Raw genomic sequence first — 22,039 nt, 5'->3', positions numbered from 1 at the left:
GATTCCTGCCACTTTAAACCAATCAACAAAAGTCTCCAGCTTCTCTTCCTGAATTAGCAAAGCGAGTTCTACTCTTGCTGGCCGCGATGACTCTAGAAATTGTCTATGTTTGCCACTGGAGGTGCCTAGGACGCACCTTGGGGGAGGGGAGCAGTATTGGGGACAGTGGCTTCGAGCTCTGTGTGCCCCTCCTTTGCACAAGGTAGTCGGTGTACAAGAACAGAGACGGGCGGTGGACATACGGGAGGTGGCCCAGCCTGAATTCAAGCAACATTGGTGCAAGCCAAGCTCCCAAGGCTCATTTCCTAACTTCCTAAAGAAGTAACAACAGCAACTAATTTTTATTGACTGTTGACTATGGACAGGGCTTCGTTGTTGCCGCTTTACGTGCATTAATTCATTTAATCTGCAAAACAACCAAACATGAAGCGGCAGGAAGGAAATTCTACAAACTCCCCTTCTTGCTCAAGTTAAGAAAGTCTCTTCTTTTGGTGCATTTCAGTAAGACTCAAATCCTCGCCACCCTGGGAGGCGCAGAAAGCCAAACTTCCTCCAAATAAAAGAAGAAAAACAAAAACCACTTCAGTCCAGGCTGGGGGGATCTAGCTCCCCGGGAGGCGCGCGGGCTCTCCGGGCCCCTGGCAGACGCCAGCAGCTTTTCTGGGCCCGCACTCGGGGACCTCACCCGCCCTGCATCGCGATTGTGCAAGCGCGGGGCGGCAACCGCTGCCGGCTCCTGCCAGCCGGGGGAGGGCAGGGAGGCGCGTTCGGCGCACACCCGGTGAACTCCAGGCTTCGCGTGCCTTCCCGGGGGTTATCTCCGGGGTGGAGTCTGCCGCCCCCACCCCACCTCCCGCGCCCAGCGAACAGAGCCCCGGTCACCTGAGGCCCGGACGCCCTCGCTCACCTCGCTGACTCCATCCTCCTTCCACCCCCATCCTCTGGGTCCTGCGTCCCTCGGAGCCTGGCCAGCCGGGGGCCACTCCGCCCTCCTCTGAGTGCTCATTGGCCACCCAGGGCATGCCCGGTCTCCATAAATGCATGGTGCCCGGGCATAGGAACATGGAGAGGGACAGGAGGAAACGCGGCACCAGCAGCATCTCATCTACTCTCCTTGACACCTCCTCCCCGTGGCTCCAGCCAGACCCTAGAGGTCAGCCTTGCAGACCAACAGGAGGACTCCCAGCGTTCCCTTTTCAAGAGGTCCCCAGACCCCGGCTGCCCTCTTCCAGCGCCTGTGGCCAGCGCAAGGAGGCACCAGTGCTCTGAGGCTGTCGCCTGGTGCAGCGTCGAGCATCCTCGCCGAGGTCCTTTCTGGTGCCTGTCCCGCCTCACCTCGCTCCATCACACCAGCTGGCCCACTTTGCCTCCCTTTCCCAGAATCTTTAAGCTCCGAATCCCACCAGCGCCTCCTACCAACCTCGCCCCACCCCGTCCCCGTGCCTTCCCGCGCTCCGGTGTCCCCCGCTGCCATGAGCTCCCCCCTCGGCAAGAGCCGCTCGCTTGCCGCCTTCCTGCAGCAGCTGCGCAGTCCGAGGCAGCCCCCGAGACCGGTGACATCTACGGCGTACAAGTCCCCTCAGCCGCGAGAGGTGCCAGTCTGCCCGCTGACAGCTGGTGGCGAGACTCAGAACGCGGCCGCCCTGCCGGGCCCCACCAGCTGGCCACTGCTGGGTAGTCTGCTGCAGATTCTCTGGAAAGGGGGGCTCAAGAAACAGCCCGACACCCTGGTAAATACCTTTTCGCGCCCCTGGTAAATACCTTCCCGCGCCCCTTTCTCCTGCCTGCTCCGCCCTCCCAGTGGCGCTCCAAACCTCCCCGACGTGCGCGGCGCACGTTGCGCTTCGGCGTCTGGGCAGTGAGGGACCCGCTTTCCCGAGGAGGAAGGAGGCGGGAGGAGGGACAGCGCTTCGGCCACGGCGGAGGATGCGCGCTGACACCGCGCTGTGCCCGGCTGGCTGCAGGTGGAGTACCACAAGAAGTACGGCAAGATTTTCCGCATGAGGTTGGGTTCCTTTGAGTCGGTGCACCTGGGCTCGCCATGCCTGCTGGAAGCGCTGTACCGCACCGAGAGCGCGTACCCGCAGCGGCTGGAGATCAAACCGTGGAAGGCCTATCGCGATTACCGCAAAGAAGGTTACGGGCTGCTAATCCTGTGAGTCCAATCCGAGGGACCTGGGCATTCGGCCAGGCCTGATGAGCCTGACGGCGCCTGGAAATTGTGAAGAGGCGGAGTTAGAGTTCCCTGGGGTTGGATGCTTCTTAGGTAGGGCGGATACCAAAGCCCCTCTCCGGTGCCATTGCAACCCTGAGCTCTTGTATAGATTAGAGTCGGTCCACGGAAAAGCTGTGCTGTGCACCGGGCACCTGCGTTCTCTCTGGCAACAGAGCAGGGCCACACCCTCCCATCAAAGAAAGGCCAAAACAGGGTTGTACAAACTGTGGTGTTCAGACTCTTGGGTAGGATGAGGTTCTGAGGTCAGCGTACCAAGCAAACATCTTATACAAACAAAATTGTCCTTTAAAATTCCCTGAAACACCTTGTAAGCTCAAGAGCCAGGAGTTAACCTCTTTTGCTTTTGATAGTGGCCTTTTCTGCAGAGGATTGGGGGGCATGCCTTATTTCTACTTGTAAAGGTGGAATAAGGAGAGATATCAAAGTTGCCTTTTAGGTCGATAAATGCTACAATGGGATGTGATTCTTCGGCTTTTTAGTTGTTACCATTTAACAAGTTAGCACCTTTATTTACCCCCACATTGTAATGCCTAATAGTTATATTTTCCAGGATATAATGACTGGAATTGAAAACCCTGTTAATGCACGGTGCATCACAGGCTGTGTGGTCTGCTATGGGGCAGGTGCATACAAGTGCACGTTCACAAAAGGCTTTTTATTACTCCAGTGAATCTCTGGCTGTATGTTATCATTTGGAGGCGATAGTGAAATTCCAAATGTGAGATATTTTGTAAATATGAAGCCCACACCAATGAGTCGAAAGAAGACAAGATTCTTTCCTCAAACAGATCTGAGTTGCTGGTGATGGGGTGTTCACATGCCCCCTTTTACGGCTAGGAATTGGCCCCAGGCCTTCCAGCCCCACTCCCTTCAAAACCCCTGAACCCAAATTATCTGGACTTCAACTTTCTGGTGCAATCTTTGACCAGGTGCTTTTGCATCCTATTGTCAAACTATTGTCAAAATACGATCACTATTTTATCCCAAATATTCTAATGCTAATATTCTCTGGATATTTCTCAGCATGATCCTCAGTACTTATTTTATGTTATGGTTCCTGAAGTTGCAACTGGGGGTATGTCTGCATCTCCCTGCTTTTCTTTTCAATGTGCTTTAAATGTATTCCTGCTTCTGTCACAGGGAAGGGGAAGACTGGCAGCGGGTCCGGAGTGCCTTTCAAAAGAAACTAATGAAACCAGTGGAAGTGATGAAGCTGGACAACAAAATCAATGAGGTTTGTAGGCTGGGGCCAGCTTTCCTGGGGCTCTTGGGGACATAGAGATATTGGTGGAGCTTCAAGTCACAGCTACAAAATACAAAGGAAAAAAGCATGTAATTCAGGTGATTCAAAGGGAGGTCTTCTCTTTCTCTCCATTCCTTCCTACAACCTCCTCCCCACCAAACCCTTATTTCTCCCTCCTTCACCCCCTCTTAAAGTCATATCACAATGAGGGAGCAATGGGGAGCATGGACTTTGGTATTCTACAGCCTTGGATTTGAGCCCCAGCCTTCCACTCCCTGACTATGAGATCTGGCTATGCCACTTACCTTCCCTAAGCCTCAGTTTCCCCATCTACAAAATGGGAGTAACAGTTCCTGCTGCACGGGTTTGCTGTGAGAGTTAAATGAGGTACCCTTGTAAAGTTCTGAAGTAGTGATATTTGAGCTAGGTTTTGCAGGAGTCTGAAGGCAGAGAAGGTGGCAAAAGGCATTAAGGCAGAGACAATAGCCTTCTGAAAACAGGGAGGCATGAAATGACATGGTGTGTTCAGAGAATCAGTCATTTAGTGTAGCTGATGTGAGGCTTTCTCTGAAATGATACTGGACAGGTCTTAACAATATTTTTGTGTCATACTAAAGTATCTGGACATCGCCCCTTTGCCAGCACAGAGTCAAAGGGGGTTTTAAGCATATAGTAATCTCTTTTTACTTCTGTTCACTTTGGATGTTTATTTTGAACTGGATGTGTCCCCAGATGGGATCACGTAGGTGAAGGATTGCAAACTCAGAACCTTCCAGGGGACCTGGGACTAATATAAAATAATAAGACAGACCCAGTAAAAATTTCAGGAGACGTGATAGTGCGCGCCCCTCCTAGGAGGGACAGCAGCCCCAGTTTCAGCAAATGATTGCCATGTCGGAACGCAGACCTCGTGTCTCCAAGTCTCGTAATTATTATTTACATTGTTAAACTAGTAGTGGTAAATCCACATGTTCATACGAAACCTCTTGATTTTTTTAATGGTAACAAATTCAAAGAAGTTTTAAATGCACTACGTGGGCAAATTAAACATGCAACCTAAGTCCACACATGTGGACTCTATGGTCACACCAGCTCATGGCAGGCTCCAGGATGGCAACTTATCAGCTCTGTGTGCATAAGTGAGTGACTTGGCCTCTTTAAGCCTCAGCTTTCTCATCTGTTACATGGGAAATGAGTAATGACAGTACCTACTACCTCATGGGGTTGTGGGAGGATCAGCCAATACACTTTGTACAGTGTTTGGTACCATGTGGACCTCAATAAATGTGAGGCATTCGTTATTGAAAACTCTGGTTTTTGAAACTGGCATCCAAAGGCCTTATGTGACTGTCCCAAGGTCATAGACTTCTTAGGGAAGGAGCTGCATCCAGAATTGGTGGATCTTCTGGTTCCAAGTTCAACATTCTTAACACAACCACCAACCAATAAAGAGACGTTTGCTTGCCCAGATGTGGAAAGGCACACCTCAGGATAGCTGCCACATCACAGTCCTTGAGATGCTGGGCCAAGAGGGACGCTTGGCTGATGCCTTTGTGGTTTACTCCCCCATTCTGATTAGAAAATCAAAAAAAAAGTTTTTCTTTTCCTAAATTGCCAGAATTATTTTTAGATCAAAAGCTGAAACTTAAACTTCAGAGTGGCTTCAAGAAATAACCCAGGACGAGGTCGTTAGAGGATAAGGTAGGGTCCCAGGGAGAATATATAATTAGTGTGACTTCAGGATGAATAACATTATGGCCAGTGAATATTCGAGGTAGCAAGACCTGAAGTTAGCTCAGTGAGCTTTAAACTTTTGTTTTCCTTCAATGGCTTTAAAATGTGTCTTTTGCGGTTGTTTTCTTTGAAGGTCTTGGCTGATTTTATGGGCAGAATAGATGAGCTCTGTGATGAGAGAGGCCACATTGAAGACTTGTACAGCGAACTGAACAAATGGTCGTTTGAAAGTAAGTTGTCGTCATAGTCTTGCTCATTAATTTTGCAGGTGATTTTGCGGATAAAACAGGGCTCTTTTGACAACTCTTTTGTAAACATGAATTATTGCTGCCTAGGGAAAGGCCAGAGCAGCCCTTTTAATGCTTCATTTAAGTGCTTAAGTCATGCCTTGAACTATGGATTGTCTATGGAGTCATACAACAAACATTTGTTGAACACTTGCTGTGTGTCTGGCACTGTGCTAGGTACTAGGGATATGACAATAAACGAAACACATAACCTTCCTGCCCTTGGGGAGCTTATATGCTAGACAAGGTGATAGTCAACAAGTAAACACATCTTCAAATACACCCTTGCAGGGAGTAAAAGAAAACAGAAAGGCAGTTAAGAAAGAGCATGAAAGGCAGGCACGGTGGTTGATGCCTGTAATCCCAGGACTTTGGGAAGCTGAGGTGGGCAGATCACTTGAGGCCAGCCCAGGATTCTGAGACCAGCTTGATCAACACAGCAAAAGCTTGTATCTACAAAAAATACAAAAATTAGTCGGGGTTGGCGGCACGTGCCTGCAGTCCCAGCTACTGAGGAGGCTGAGGTGGGAGGATTGCTTGACCCCGGGAGGTTGAAGCTGAAGTGAGCCATGATTGCACCACTGCATTACAGTCTGGGTAACAGTGTGAGACCCCATCTCCAGAGAGAGAGAGAGAGAGATAGAAAGGAGGGAGGGAGGGAAGGAGGAAGGAAGGAAACAGAGAAAGGAAAGAAAAAAGAAAAGAAAGAAAAAAAGAAAGACAGATAACGTGAAAGAATGAAAGAGGCGCAAGTCCTTTTTAGTAAGAAGACATTTGAGATAAGTCGTAAAGAAAGGGAAGGAGCAAATCACGAGGGTACCGGGGAGGACTGTTCTAGGCAGCAGAGACAGGAAGTGCAAATGCCGGGAGGGGGAAGCATGAGCACCGTGTTTGAGGAACTGCAAGGTGCTGGTGTGAGTGGATCACGATGAACAAGCCAGGAGGAAGGGGAACCTGTGAAAGATGAGGTCAAAAAGAAGACAGGCGTCCAATAGGGCACAGCTCAGAGGTCCTGGCAAGACTTTACTCCTCGTCGGACTCAGATGGGGCAAGTAAGGGAGGGAGGACATGACCACTTTCTTCAAAGATTACTCTGGAAATAAAGGGCAGAGCTCACTGCCCATGGGGGTGCAGGCAGGAGAGCAGGCAGCTGTGATCAGGTGGGAGAGCGCCTGGCTGAGGACCTTCAGGGCTGTGGGAGAATCTGAGAGGGCCACCTAAGCCGGACATGGCCAGAGGTCGCTTCACGGAGATGGTGCCCCTCAGCTAAGACCTGATGGTTGAGTAGGAGTTCACCAGCTGAAAAGGGAGGAAGGAGGGTGTCCCTGCAGAAGAAGTGCAGAATGACAAGCGTATCCTGTAACAGAGGCTAGGAGAGGGCCGGCAACCAGCTCATGGAGAGCTGTATGGGCAGGAGTTTGAATTTGAGCCTGTAAGTAACTGAGAGCTGTGGGATCGTATTCAGCAGCAGTGTGATGTGAGCAGATTTGCTGGGAGGATCACTGTGGCTGCTGTTGGGAGAGAGGGAAGGAAAACCTATAACACTTCCATAAATTCAAGGTCAGAAATATGGCCATAAATAGATAAATATAAAAATACATAACTTTTTTATTACTTATTTGAGACAGACTCTCACTCTGCCCCCAGGCTGGAGTGCAGTGGCATGATCTTGGCTCACTGCAACCTCCACCTCCTGGGTTCAAGCAATTCTCCTGCCTCAGACTCCCGAGTAGCTGGGACTACAGGTGCACGCCACCATGCTTGGCTGATTTTTGTATTTTTTAGTAGAGATGGGGTTTCACCATGTTGCCCAGGCTGGTCTTGAACACCTGACCTGTGATCCGCCTACCTCAGCCTTCCAAACTGCTGGGATTACAGGCGTGAGACACCACGCCTGGCTAACTTTTGTGTTTTTTAGTAGAGATGGGGTTTTGCCACTGGTTGGTCTCAAACTCCTGACCTCAGATGATGCTCCTGCCTCGACCTCTGAGAGGTCAGGGATTACAGACATGAGCCATCGTGCCCCTCAGAGTAACCAATTATTTTTAAAGTTCATGTACCACCCAGAGCTATCTCACATATTCCCAGAGGTGTACCTGCCAACCACTGTGGAACACAAATGTGGCGAAACCTCGAAAGGTTGGGAGGAAATGAGTTTGGAAAACACAGATGTAGTTGGAAAAGCTGTATGTGGGTGCTGACTAAGCTAATTGACTCTCACTCCTCAGATTTATTGTTTTAGGCCAGTTGTTTACCTTTTTAATCCTAGTTTCCTACTTTATAAGTCAAGAGCCAATTATCCACCACTAAAAAGGTGGTTGCAGTAATCCTGTATTTTTTTTTTTTTCCAGACTATGTCACCGAGGCTAGGGTGCAGTGGCCAGTGGTACAATCTTGGCTCACTGCAACCTCGGCCTCCCGGGCCCAAGAGATCCTCCCACCTCAGCCTCCAGAGTAACTGGAACTACAGGCACCTGTATCATGCCTGGCTAATTTTTTTATTTTTATTTTTTTGTAGAGACAGGATTTTGCCATGTTGCCCAGGCTGTTCTCGAACTCCTGGGCTCAAGCAATCTGCCTGCCCCAGCCTCCTAAAGTGTTGGGATTACAGATGTGAACCACCATGCTTGGCCCTGTGTCCTATATTTAAAAAAAAAAAAAAAGGTTACAAGAGATAATTTTTTAGGACAATGGGGAACATTTTAAACTGGGACACAGTCAGTTTTTTATGGAATGGTCGCTAATGTTCTCAGGGATGTTAATGACATTGTGGTTATGTAGGAGAATGCTTTATTCTTAGGACATTACTGCTAAAGTATTTAATGGTGAAGTGTCCTGAGAGCTCCAACTTATCTTCAAATGGTTCAGCACACACAGCCACGTATACACTTGTATGCATACATACACACAAAGAGAAAGAAATGGCAGCAAGATGTTGATGAGTTCAGAGGACACAGGTATTCATTTTACCATTCCTTCAACTTTTCTGTAGGTAAAATGTTTTGAAATGAAGAGTTGAGAATTTTATTTTGAAAAAGATTCCTTCTAAATAAGATGATGAAATGGAAGAAAAAATAAAACCCTATATGAAGTGCTAGTCCAGTACCTGGCATGTAATGGGTGTTTAGAACATAATTATTCCCTTCCCTTCTCTTCCTCTGGTGAATGGCTTCCATTCATTATGTCAGGCAGTAGAATCCAATAAGTGACTTTAAAAACGCAGCTGAGTTAGAGGCATAGCGTAGATCTGACCCTGCGGCACCTTTGCTGGGGCCCCTGGATCTCCTGTGGGACTTACATGACTCAGGACAGTGGATCTCCGATCAGCACATTCTAAGGTGATAAGTCACTGGGCCTGGAGATAATTTCTAGAAAAAGAGAGTGGTTGTGTCCCCGTTCTCTCAGACTCTTTGCTTTTCCTCGATATTCTTGCACTGTTGCCTTTTCTCAGAAAATCCCACATTTTTAAGAGGCATGGAATTGAGTCTTTAACAGCCAGCTAAACATAGACTCCAGCATTGCTGTGATTAGGTAAAGTGATGATTATTTTAAATGACAGGTATCTGCCTCGTGTTGTATGAGAAGAGATTTGGGCTTCTCCAGAAGAATGCAGGGGATGAAGCTGTGAACTTCATCATGGCCATCAAAACAGTAAGCCGTCTCTTTAAGAGAGCAGTTTTCTTGATTGATGTTTTACAGATCGATTTTTACAGAACTTCAGTGTTTCCCAAAAACTGGCACACACACATATTTTATTTCCGTAGTTAAGTGTTCATTTTAATGTGCCTTATATATTTTAGTGTATTGATGTGCATATATGCAGCTGTCTCCAACCTTTTTGGCACCAGGGACCAGTTTTGTGGAAGACGGTTTTTCCATGGACAGGGCAGGGTGATGAGGCGGGGGAGGGAGGATAATTTAAGTGCACTACATTTTACTGTGCACTTTATTTCTATTATTATTACATACTCACCATAATGTGGAATCAGTGGGAGCCCTGAGCTTGTTTTACTGCAACGAGAAGGTCCCATCTGGGAGTGATGGGAGACATGACAGCTCACATCTGGGAGTGATGGGAGACAGTGACAGACCATTAGGCACTAGATTCTGCTAAGGAGTGTGGAACCCAGATCTCTCGCATAAGCAATTCACAATAGGCTTCGCACTCCCGTAAGCATCTAACGCAGCCATTGATCTGACAGGAGGCAGAGCCCAGGTGGTAATGTTGCTGGCTCGCTGATCACCTCCTGCTGTGCGGCCCAGTTCCTAACAGGCCACTGACCAGTATTGGTTCACGGCCTGGGGGTTGGGGACCCCTGCATATACGCACGTAACATAAAGAAGCACATTAAATCCATTATTTCTTTGATTAGGCAAGGTTAAAATAGCTATTTTAATTAAAGATCAGTTGATTTAAAATACCTTTTAAAAGGAACCCAAAATTTTTCAGATTGTACCGTTTTGAATAGTTTGGGTGGTGTGTAGATAGGATAAATGCTGTGAAATTGGTTTGGAAATCACTGAAGCTTGGAAATTATTAGAAATTGAAGTGAATATGAAAGTTATAGTTTTTCCTCTTTTTTTTTTTTTTACAATTAAGTCATAAGATTACAATTTTTTTATCAAACACATTCAGTGGAAAATCATCCCCCACATTACCTTCAATATTGAAAGGAGGTGGAGGTGGGCTATAGGCATTGCTCCCAGGACCAATGCAGAGGGAGCCGGGGACGTCCTTCTAATTCCAGCCTTTTAAAAAGCGCAGGGTGCTGTGGTTTAGAATGTTCCTCTTCCAGAGAGAACGTTGTCTTTGAGAGAAGGAGAATTCAGAATAAAAAGGTGTTTGCATTTCTCTCAGATGATGAGCACGTTTGGGAGAATGATGGTCACTCCAGTCGAGCTGCACAAGAGCCTCAACACCAAGGTCTGGCAGGACCACACTCTGGCCTGGGACACCATTTTCAAATCAGGTAAAGGGCCGCCCTTCACATCCAGCCAGAACCAGCCCGGCATCCCTGTGTCTGGAGCTTCAGAGAGAAGGTCTGGAGTGATCTCCTGGGCCTCATCACCACGTTTAGGTTTTGCAAACACAGGTGTTTGGGGATTGCTCCGGCATACACAAATTCTAAGTAACAAGCTTTCTGTAGTCTTCTTTGGGAATTAAGAGTGGTTAAAAGTAGAATCTGGCGGAACACAGTGGCTCCCCCCCATAATCCCAGCACTTTGGGTGGCCCAGGCGAGCAGATCACTTGAGGCCAGGAGTTTGAGAGCAGCCCAGCCAACATGGTGAAACCCAGTCTCTACTACCAATATAAAAATTAGCTGGGCGTGGTGGCGGGCACCTGTCATCCCAGCTACTCGGGAGGCTGAGACAGGAAAATTGCTTGAACCTGGGAGGCGGAAGTTGCAGTGAGCCAAGACTGCACCACTGCACTCCAGCTTGGGAGACAGAGTGAGACTCCATCTCAAAAAAAAAAAAAAGTAAAATTTATGGAGTCAGGGAACCCTGAGTTCAAGTTGAGCTCTGTCACTGGTTGTGGTGGCTTGGCCAAATGTGCAATCACCTTTTCATCTTCAGTTGCCTTGTCTCTAAAATGGACTAATAATAATCATCATCTGAAGAGTACCTACCTCAATGTAACTGTTTCTGGGTCTAATACAGATTATAGTTAACATAAAAACCTGGCATATCACAGTATCTCAGTGGACTAGAGCTGTTTCTGCTACACGACAAAGGGGAATATTTGATGCTAGGCATTGTTCACTTATACATTTATTTAACCCTCACAACACACCTATAAGGTAGGTCGTTTTGTTAGCCCTGAGAGGGATACCTGAGACACATAAAAGTTAGCAAACGTGGCTGGGCACGGTGGCTCATGCCTGTAATCCCAGCACTTTGGGAGGCCGAGGCGGGCGGATCACAAAGTCAGGAGATTGAGACCATCCTGGCGATCACAGTGAAATCCCGTCTCTACTGAAAATACAAAAAAAAAAAAAATACATGGGAGTAGTGGCGGGCACCTGTAGTCCCAGCTGCTCTGGAAGCTGAAGCAGTAGAATGGCATGAACCTGGGAGGTGGAGCTTGCCGTGAGCCGAGATCGCGCCACTGCACTCCAGCCTGAGCGACAGAGTGAGACTCCATCTCAAAAAAATAAAAGAAGTTAGCAAATGTTCCCAAGATTGCATACCAGGTGATGGCAAAGCCATGGTTTGAAGCCAGACAGAGGGCTTCCTGGACTCGAACTCTAACTGCTGTGCCGTATGTGATCACCATATTATTACCATTTCCATTATTATAATAAGCCTGGTGGTTGTTTGCTTAATAGTGAGGAAGGTACATGCCTAGATTTTACATTGTAAATATTAGAAATTTTTACCATTATTGTCAACATGGATGGGCAGTGTACTTGTGCGTATGTATGTGGGGTATGTGTGCTTAGTAATATCTGGGTCCAAGTTGGATTCTGAAAGTGAACGCAAATCCTACCTTCTTTTACGCTTATTTCTCCCAAGATCTAAACTCTTACTACTCAAAACCATGACCTGCAGCCCAGTGGCATCAGCATCACTTAGAAGCTTATTAGAAATGCATGGTTCCAGGCCTACCCAAGCCCTGATTCAGATTCTGCATCTTGAGAAGATGGCTAGGTGATTCCTATCCACATTGAAGTTTGAAAAGCCTCACTCATGTGGGTATTGAAAAATCCTTGCCGACTTAACAAGAAGGCAATAATTAGTGTGTGTAACAAATTGTCAGTGTTCCTGAGAAGACTATTTAGATATTACAAGAAGGATTTTGGACTGAGATTTTCTTTTGTGATTTTCCTCATCCTAATTTTCAACTGACTTCCTCTCTTTCTTCTCTGCTCTAATAGTCAAATCTTGTGTTGACAACCGGTTAGAGAAGTATTCTCAGCAGCCTAGTGCAGATTTCCTTTGTGACATTTATCATCAGAATCGGCTTTCAAAGAAAGAATTGTATGGTGCTGTCACAGAGCTCCAGCTGGCTGCAGTGGAAACGGTAAGGGTGGGCTGGATATGAGTTTGCTAAATGAACAGTCTACAATTCTTAAATGACAGATTTTAAATAGTAATTCATCTCATTCATTTCACCGGGATTCACTGAGCACCAACTTCCCAAAAATGAAAAGTGTCATACTAGATGCCACTGTGCATCCGTGTATGGCCTTTTGTGCTTAAACACTGGGTAGGAGGAGACTTCGTGTGCCCCAGTGACAAAAACCCAGAGTAGGATGTGGTGAGTGCCGTGATGTCCATGCACGCTGCTGCGGGAGTTCAGGAGCAGTCAAGTTCCCTGCCCTGGCAAGATACACAATCCAGATTTTTCAAAATTGGATGTATTTTGTTCGGTTGCACATGTTACCCCAAAGTGCCTAACTGTGGCTGTTACTTACTGTAAAAAAAAAAAAAAATGGCATACTGTCTTCCAAGCCAATAATATTTTTATCGCTTAGAATTGTAAACAAAGTCCCAAAGGGTCTGGGACAAGTGGATTTTAACTGAAATGAAACAGCTCATTGTAAAGACCAAAATTCTGTCTCTGATGTGGCCGATAATCCCTGGGCATAGTAGATACTAAGTGCACACCAACCCTGCCATAGGCATTCAGGTAGGTTGAATTGACCTGGATACTGGTTTGAGCTGTGATGGGAGTGACGCACACTAACCTCCTCCTAAGTGCAACATTTATTTCATGCATCTTAAAGTTCCTAAGCAAAATGTAAAGCAGTTGTTTATTTTCCACGTGTTTCCCCTTCTGTTTCTTGCCTGACGTAAAGGTAGGTTTTCTATATCAGGAGATAGCGAGGTTCTCATTTCTCCTCATGCTCCAGAAGGCTGTTGAAAGTGGGAATCCATCCTCGCTCACTTTCCTGTTGAACTACTTACCCTGGGAGGCTCCTTACAGCGGTGAAAGTAAAGTGTCACCCATTATTCTTTTATATTTTCAACTGGAATGTGACCTCTCTGAGAGCAATGGCTTAGGGTTGTCCACTGCTGTGATTCCAGGACATAGAACAGTACTTGGCATCTAGTAGTGGCTGATAGATACTTGTTGAATAAACGAATTCGGGAACTATTGAGCACCTACTGTATGCCTGGGACTGTTCCAGGTTCTTGAGAGACCACCATGAACCAGAGACAAGGGTTCCCACTCTCATGGAACTTGTATGCAAGTGGGGAAGACAGACAGTAGCCATGTAAACAAACAGATGTGGTCACTTTAGAGAGTGGTATGGATTGCAGAGGACGCCATCAGGATGGTGTAATATAGAGAGGTGGAGATGATTAAAGGGGAGCCCTGTCTGAGAAAGCAGTACTGGAACTGACTCTGGAATGATGAGAAGAGCCAGCCACGGAAAGACCTGGTGGAAGAGCGCTGCAGGTAGAGGAAACGGGCCATGCAAAGGCCCTGGGACAGAAAGAGGGATGGAGCTGGAGAACTAGCAAATGTGGTCAGAGCTGAGACTGGAGAATTGGATGAGCCTTGTTAGTCAGAGCCTTGTGAGCCCAGCCTGGGTAAGGCATTAGATTTGATTGCAACTGTGATGGGAAGCTCTTGCAGCATTTTAAACAAGGGAATCACCTGATCATTTATGTTTTTAAAAGTGGGCTCTGGCTGGTGGATGGAGTATGATGAACTTAGCCAAGAGAGTGGGTGCAGCAGGCCAGTCAGTGAGCTCGGTCTGTTCCACAGAGGTCAGTCCAGGACAGTTTGTGCCCCCGAGGTTTTCCAGGCCACTTCCCCTCAAATCAGCTGCTGCAGCTTAGCCCCTGCAGTTTTCCCTACAGGCTCAGACTGTCTTACATGGCTTTGGTAAAAGCTACAGTTATCTGCCTTTTGGAAACTCTCTTTGGTACTTGCGGTGAGGGACTCACTGATATGGTTAAATCCATTTCTTTTTTGGTCCTGGCTATTCTGAAAGTCACATTTGGAAAATCAGAGCCATTTGAAAGTGTATCTAATTTGATGGCTACACCCTCTTCCTGTTTTGTAAATTAGACTCTTACAATAATGGCGTCTATAGTTTATTTGCAGCCGAGGCTGCCAGTCCTCTGACATGAAGAAGCCTGCCTCGGAGGCAACTTCTTCCAAAAATAATAAATAACCATCGTCTCGGAATGGTCGTGCACTTTGCTCATTTGTGTGAGTGGCACATGGCACTTAGCAACAGCGCCTTCATGTCTGTGGAGGTGGACACAATGATCATTTTCAGGGACTATTTGGCTTAAATTAGCGAAGTATAGCCTAAAAATAACTACATATGACTACTAGTGGTGAATATTATGTAGCTTAAAGCTACACTGGCTGTTTCCACCAATATTTTTTCTCTAGTCATTGCCTGTGCAGAGAAAATAAAAGATGCCACTTAAAAGGGCGTAGGCCTTTGTCAGAAACTGTAGCTGGAGTATTCAACTCAATGCTTGAATTTCTTATTTTGGTGTTGGCACCCTCGTATGACGGCTCTTTACATGTGGTTGAAACCCCGAGTGTAGATAGTGCCTGTTTATTTTTGTGGTAACTTTTTAGGGTGTGGCCAAAGGAACTTTTAAATTTCAGAAATGCCATTTCTTGTCCATTTCCACTATAACATTTTCTTAAAGACTCTCATTAGCAACACCCTGAGGATCACCATCCCTCTCTGTTTACTCCATTTTTATATCAATGTTTTTTATATCAAGCAACTTTTAATTAAATGTTTATTTTGAGATCATTGTAGATTCACATTCAGTTCTAAGAAAAAACAGAGAGGGATCCCTTGCATCCATTACCCAGGTTTCCCCTAATAGTAACATCCTGTCTAACAAGAAAACGTTGTCCCAATCCCAAAATTGGCATTGATTTAACCCACTAATATTCTCATTTCACCAGTTTTACATGTACTCATTTGCGTTCGAACAATTTTTGTGTCAAACCGTATTTTAGGTCAGGCGCAGTGGCTAACGCCTGTAATCCCAGCACTTTGGGAGGCCAAGGCAGGTGGATCACCTGAGGTCAGGAGTCCAAGACCAGCCTGGCCAACATGATGAAACCCTGTCTCTACTAAAAATACAAAAATTAGCCAGGCATGGTGGTGGACGCCTGTAGTCCCAGCTACTCAGGAGGCTGAGGCAAGGAGAATCGCTTGAACCCGGGAGGCGGAGGTTGCAGTGAGCCGACATGGTGCCACTGCGCTCCAGCCTGGGCAAGAGTGAGACTCCATCTCAAAAAACAAAACAAAACTGTATTTAAATGTTCTAAAGCAGCTGATTAAAGGATTATACTTTGGTTTCCTCAGTAATTAATTTAAAATATATCCTTAATTGATAGGTTTTATGAAATAAATCTGCTTTTTTATATATTGGATTTGTCTAAAGGCATAGCTATAAGGACACATGAAGAAGCTTCACTAATATATTTGCAGAATAAGGTGGTAGGCATCACCTTTTTTCAGCTAATAGTGGTTTAATGCAGTTATTTACAAAAACTCAAGTTTATGTCCATTTGGCTTGCAGACAGCAAACAGTCTAATGTGGATTCTCTACAATTTATCCCGTAATCCAAAAGTGCAACAAAAGCTTTTTAAGGAAATTCAAAGTGTATTACCTGAGAATCAGGTGCCACGGGCAGAAGATTTGAGGAATATGCCATATTTAAAAGCCTGTCTGAAAGAATCTATGAGGTAAGAGCATATCTCTGAGCCAATACAAATGTGTTAGAACACTGTTCTCTTAATTACAAAGCAAGGGGTCCCCTACTCATGGACAGCTTCCCCTAGCTAATTAGAAACAATTTTCACATTGCAAAAAATTCTTTGGAGCCACATTTCTTTTCTGGCACTCATTTCCTAAATCATTTGGGCAAATTCTATTAAATCTTGGAAAGTCAGTGCCCTCCCCTTTAATTCGATAATCTTGCTACTCTAATGAACGCTGTAAGCACTAATTAAGATAGGGGCATGATTGAAGGCTATGAGATGGAAGCTCACAAAAGAGCTATATTGTTATGTAATAGGATGTAGAGAAAGCTTTGTTTTTGAGCCTCCAGTATAAAACATTTTTTGGAAATTCTTTTTACATCCTTTTGGGAAAACAAAACTCACAACATTTTAGGATTAGAAGGATGCTGTCAACTTTGTCAAGAGTACATAGGAGAAACACAGAACAAATATCACGCTTCAAGGGCTAGCATAGAAACAGAAATACAAATTGAAGTCTGGAGTGAAGTACAGAGAAAACCAATGTTAACAGCTTACTAAACACTGGGGTTTTAACTAACTCAAGAAGATGAGAGGAACAAGAGATACAATTATTGAGAAGAAAAACACAACTTGTTTAGGAAGATCTGTGATTATGCTGCCTTTCTGAGTGTGCACTTGGCCTGCACTTATTTAATCCAATCTGCATTCCCACGGACACTTCAGAGAGAACTTAGACTGCTCGTGCTCACCCTGACATCTTTGATTTTATGTTTTCAGGCTTACGCCGAGTATACCATTTACAACTCGGACTCTTGACAAGGCAACAGTTCTGGGTGAATATGCTTTACCCAAAGGAGTAAGTAGAATTTGTATATTCTACACCTTACAAAACCTTGGAAGATACACTTTGCAAATATTCGTCAGATCTTCCTAGACTTTGCACTGGAAAATATTCATTTTGGAAATACAGAGATGGTAGTGAATGCTACATAGTATAGAATTAGAATTAATGGCTATGGAGACAGAGACCTGGATTCAGTCTCACCTTTATCTGTGTTGTCTTGAGTGAGTTACATAAACTCTGTGAGCCTCAACTTCATCTGTAAAAGGGGTTTAATAACAGGATCTGCCGCATGGGGTTGTTGTAAGTATTGTGCACAATTTTAAAGCCCTTTAACTATTTATTACCTGGCACATTTTAAGTACTCTGTGCATATTGGCAATCATCATTATTATACATTTGTGGATTTGGCTTTTGATTTCTAAGGTGACAACTTTAGTAAATGTTGTCATTCAGAGGTATCTTCTGGTTATTTTAAATAGTATGTGTTTCTGTGTGTTTTTAGACAGTGCTGATGCTAAATACCCAGGTGCTGGGATCCGATGAAGACAATTTTGAAGATTCAAGTCAGTTTAGACCTGAACGTTGGCTTCAGGAGAAGGAAAAAATTAATCCTTTTGCGCATCTTCCATTTGGCATTGGAAAAAGAATGTGCATTGGTCGCCGATTAGCCGAGCTTCAACTGCATTTGGCTCTTTGTTGGGTAAAACCTTTACCGGTTTCTACAATTATGTTCTGTGCTATTTCACAAGGCAGAAGAAGAGAGGGGTAATTCTGTTTTTGTGTGCATGCGCATTGCAGATTGTCCGCAAATATGACATCCAGGCCACAGACAATGAGCCTGTTGAGATGCTACACTCAGGCACCCTGGTGCCCAGCCGGGAGCTCCCCATCGTGTTTTTCCAGCGATAAGATGCCTCAGGTGAGCATCTAGACGATTCGTTATCCTCTGCGAGGTAGTGAGAATGACGAGGGATCAGCTATGCTGGGAAGTCAGCCAGACTGGGCTTTGAATCCCAGCTCACCTCTAATTTGCTGGGTGACCTTGAGCAGTTCCCTAAACTCTCTGCTTCCTTTTTTTTTTTAATTTGTAAAGTGATGACCCAAAGAGTGTGTATCACAAAAATTTAATGTGAATACCAAATACTTATTCCTGAGCCTGGCATCAATTAAATGTTCAGTAAATGCTAGCAGCTGTTCATGATTTTTGCATGTGAATAATAAGGCTTGGCAAACTTTTTCTGTGAAGGGCCAGTTGGCAAATATTTTAGGTTCTGTGGACCAAACAGTCTTTGTCACATCCTCTTAATACTACCTTGGAGCATGAAAGCAGCCACAGACAATTTGTAAACTAATGAGTGGGCTGATGTTCTAGCTTTCTATCGCTCCCACCGCAAATTACTAAAATTTAGTGAGTTAAACGACACAGATCTATTATCTTACAGTTCTATAGATCAGAAGTCTGATGAGGCTCTTCCAGGCTAAAATTATCGTGTTGTCGGGGCTCTTTCTGGAGGCCCTCCTCTAGAGGAGGATCTATTCTCTTGCTAGTTTGGGTTGTTGGCAGAATTTAATTCTTCATGGTTACAGGACTGAAGTCTTTATTTTTTTTGCTGCTGTCAGCTGAAGGCTATACTCAACTTTGAGAGATTTCCCATATTCCTTGGTTCATGACACCTTCCCCATCTGAAAGCCAGTAGCAACGGTCGGTTGAGTCCCTCTCACGCTTTGAATCTCTCTTTCTTCTTACATTGCTTCTGTCTGACAAGATATTATCCAGGATCATGTCTCCCATCTCAAAGTTCATAAATTTAATTTCATCTGGAAAGCCCTTTTATTCATATAAGGTAGTATATTCACGTGTTCCAGGGATTAGGGCAGTCACATTTTAGGAGGACCGTTATTCTGCCTACAAAGGCTGTGTTCTGATAAACTTTATAAAACACAAGCAGTAGACTTTATTTAGCCCTAGGGTCTAGGTTTGTGTTATGAAATGACTTGTACGATAAATGCATGTATTTATCAGCCTGTACTGAACACAATAGAATATTTTTTCTGCAGTATGCCATTCAATACTTTTTCTGACAATAGAAGAGTTCTCATGTTCCCTCCACAACTTTTGCCATATCCATATACCAACCAACTGCTATTTATTTCAATACTTACTGAGTTATTTCCTTTAAATTAACATAAGCCTAATAGTATACATTGGCCTTGTGCTGAGTAATAATTTCCTTAATGAAATTAAGAGTTAGTAAGTCTGGTTATGTTCTCCTAATAGGCATTAAAATGAATTCAAAACTATTGAAGTGATCAAAAGTTAGCCTAAGAAAGATCTTTTTTTTTTTTTTTTTTTTGGAGACAGAGTCTCACACTGTCCCCTGGGCTGGTGTGCAGTGGCACAATCTTGGCTCACTGCAATCTCCGCCTCCCAGGTTCACACCATTCTCCTGCCTCAGCCTCCCAAGTAGCTGGGATTACAGGCGCCCACCACCATGCCCGGCTAATTTTTTGTATTTTTAGTAGAGATGGGGTTTCATTATGTTGGCCAGACTGGTCTCGAATCCTGACCTCGTGATCCACCCGCCTTGGCCTCCCAAAGTGCTGGGATTACTAAGCGTGAGCCACCAACCCCGGTCGTGGAACTAAGACATTTGTAACATATGGCTTTAGAGAGTGACATGTCAGCGTTTAAACCCAGATTCTATCATTTTGTTCTTTTAGCAGCACCTCCTGGGATTTGCCTAGAGAGAAAATGCTGTTAGCCAATGGCAAGTTCAGGAGCATTTGCTCATTGGTAGATTATTTACAGAAACATGCAATTACAGACAAAATTTCTGAACAAGGCCCAAATGAATACATTATTATTCCTCTACCAAGTGTCTGATGCTGTTATGAAATTTGTCCAATTCTGAGCATCCCAACCAACAGAATTGAATCAAGTGGGGTAAGGAACGTATTCTAGCTTAGTTGTGAGACCTCAGTCTTCGGCGAAGACAGCATGCATGTTTATCACAGTAAGCTGCACCTTTGGCAAAAGCCCATAGCAAGTTACGTTTTAGATTTTTTTTTTTTTTTTTTTTTGGCTAATAATTTGTCTTGTTTAAATACACTTCTTTGATATATAATTAGGGTGTACCTTTTTTTTTTTTCAGATTTTTTTTTTAACCAAGACCAAAACAGCCATTTCGACTTTTCTGCAAAAATGGTGCTTACAGCTTCTGCATTACTGGAACGCAAACTTCAAAAGCTCACACCATACAATAGCTTATAAAGAATATTTAGGCTCAGGTGTTGATATTTTTTCTCCTGCAAAATTGTTCCAGAAGCTATACTGCCTTTCTAGACCGTGGTATTTGTTAACGTCATATCCAACTCAGGGAAGCGGACCAAGTGCTGAGATTCAAGGCATTCTACAGAGCTCACTGCTGGTTTACACTTCACCTGCGTCAGCACCGTCTTCAGGTGCTTAGAATGGCCTGGGAGCCTGTTCTCTCTTGCATCTTCCATGACATGAAAGGGAGGCTGGCACTTGTCAGTCAGGTAGAGGTTACGTACCAACCATTTCAGCCCCTGCCTACCACATTCACTGTCTGAATCTTTAATTCCCAAGAATAAGTTGACATTTCACAATGAAAGACCTACAACAGCTAAATTTTCTGGGGCTGGGAGTAATACTGACAATCCATTTACTGTAGCTCTGCTTTAATGTACTACTTAGGGAAATGCCTGCTTAATAATGTAAGCCAAGCTAAATGATTGTTCAAGTGATCAGGCCTCTCATGAAATTGCGTTCTTCCTGAATTGAAATAGAAACATTATTGGGAAACTAGAGAACACCTCTGTTTTTAAAAGGACTTTAATGAAGTCAGACATCTTATAAGACTAGTGATTCACTGGGGCATCATTTTGTTAGAGGACCTTAAAATTCTTTAGTTTTTTAATGTGATTCCTTTATGGCATTAGGGTAAGGATGAAGCAACAATTTTTACATTGTGTATGAGCATATGAAGCACAGACATGCATGTGTGTGTGTCTGTGTGTGTATCTGTGTATGTGTGTGTGTTCTAATGGTAATTGGCCTCAGTCATTTTTTTTAATATTTACAGTACTTGATTTAGGATCTGTGGTGGAGGGCAATGTTTCAAAGTTTAGTCACAGCTTTAAAATATTCAGTGTGACTTTAATATTATAAAATGATTTCCCATGCCATAATTTTTCTATTAAATAGGACAATTATAAAGCATGCAAAAGTTAGAGATCTGCTATATAACATTTGTTTTGTGATTTGAACTCCTAGGAAAAATATGATTTCATAAATGTAAAATGCATAGAAATGCATGTAATACTTGTAAGACTTAAAAATTATGTTTACAGATGGTTTATTTGTGCATATTTTTACTACTGCTTTTCCTAAATGCATACTGTATATAATTCTGTATATTTGATAAATATTTCTTCCTACATTATATTTTTAGAATGTTTCAGAAATACACATTTGTCTTTATAATAAATGTGTACCTATCTAGGTATATGCTTTCTCTCTGCTGTGAAATTATTTTTAGAATTATAAATTCACATGTCTTGTCAGATTTCATCTGTATACCTTCAAATTCTCTGAAAGTAAAAATAAAAATTTTTAAATATTTGAGAGACTTCCCCTCTTTATTGCCTTGTTACAGCAAAATAAAAATAAATTCAAACTTTATTTTACTGGTAAAAAATTTTCTCATATGGCCTATAAGCCCTATATCACAAAATTTACCCTTAGATAAATCTAGACTTGAATAGCAGTTTTACTGAAAGTGTATTCTTGGAATTGCAAAGTAACTTGCCATTTTTTTGCTGCTTAAATATTTCTCAAGTCCAGTTACTTCTATTTCTACCCCCTTTCCAATCACACAATCAACCACACGCTGGTTGTGTGATTGGAAGCGGAGTAGAATGGCCTGGGAGCCTGTTCTCTCTCGCATCTTTCATGACATGAAAGGGAG

The 22,039-nt window shown here is 44.2% G+C and overlaps 1 protein-coding gene across 2 annotated transcripts; it reads left to right on the top strand.

Moving 5' to 3' along the window:
• The first annotated feature begins 1,062 nt into the window (after positions 1–1,062).
• On the top strand, positions 1,063–21,693 carry LOC111521023 (1,25-dihydroxyvitamin D(3) 24-hydroxylase, mitochondrial). 2 transcript variants are annotated; one of them, XM_023184164.3, is made up of 12 exons: positions 1,063–1,730; positions 1,965–2,155; positions 3,377–3,470; positions 5,347–5,443; positions 9,060–9,151; positions 10,359–10,470; positions 12,380–12,525; positions 16,020–16,186; positions 16,982–17,060; positions 17,551–17,748; positions 17,847–17,967; positions 20,392–21,693. In XM_023184164.3, the coding sequence occupies exons 1-11, from the start codon at positions 1,473–1,475 to the stop codon at positions 17,955–17,957; spliced, it is 1,545 nt and encodes a 514-aa protein (XP_023039932.1). In that variant the 5' UTR covers positions 1,063–1,472; the 3' UTR covers positions 17,958–17,967; positions 20,392–21,693. The 2 variants fall into 2 exon arrangements, with proteins under 2 accessions (XP_023039932.1, XP_023039933.1); XM_023184165.3 differs by lacking the exon at positions 17,551–17,748.
• Positions 21,694–22,039: the final 346 nt, after the last annotated feature.

The sequence above is a fragment of the Piliocolobus tephrosceles genome, chromosome 20, assembly GCF_002776525.5.
Source record: "Piliocolobus tephrosceles isolate RC106 chromosome 20, ASM277652v3, whole genome shotgun sequence".
Taxonomy (NCBI): domain Eukaryota; kingdom Metazoa; phylum Chordata; class Mammalia; order Primates; family Cercopithecidae; genus Piliocolobus; species Piliocolobus tephrosceles.
The sequence above is the reverse complement of the archived record's forward strand: the minus strand, read 5'-3'. Positions and strand labels throughout refer to the sequence as shown.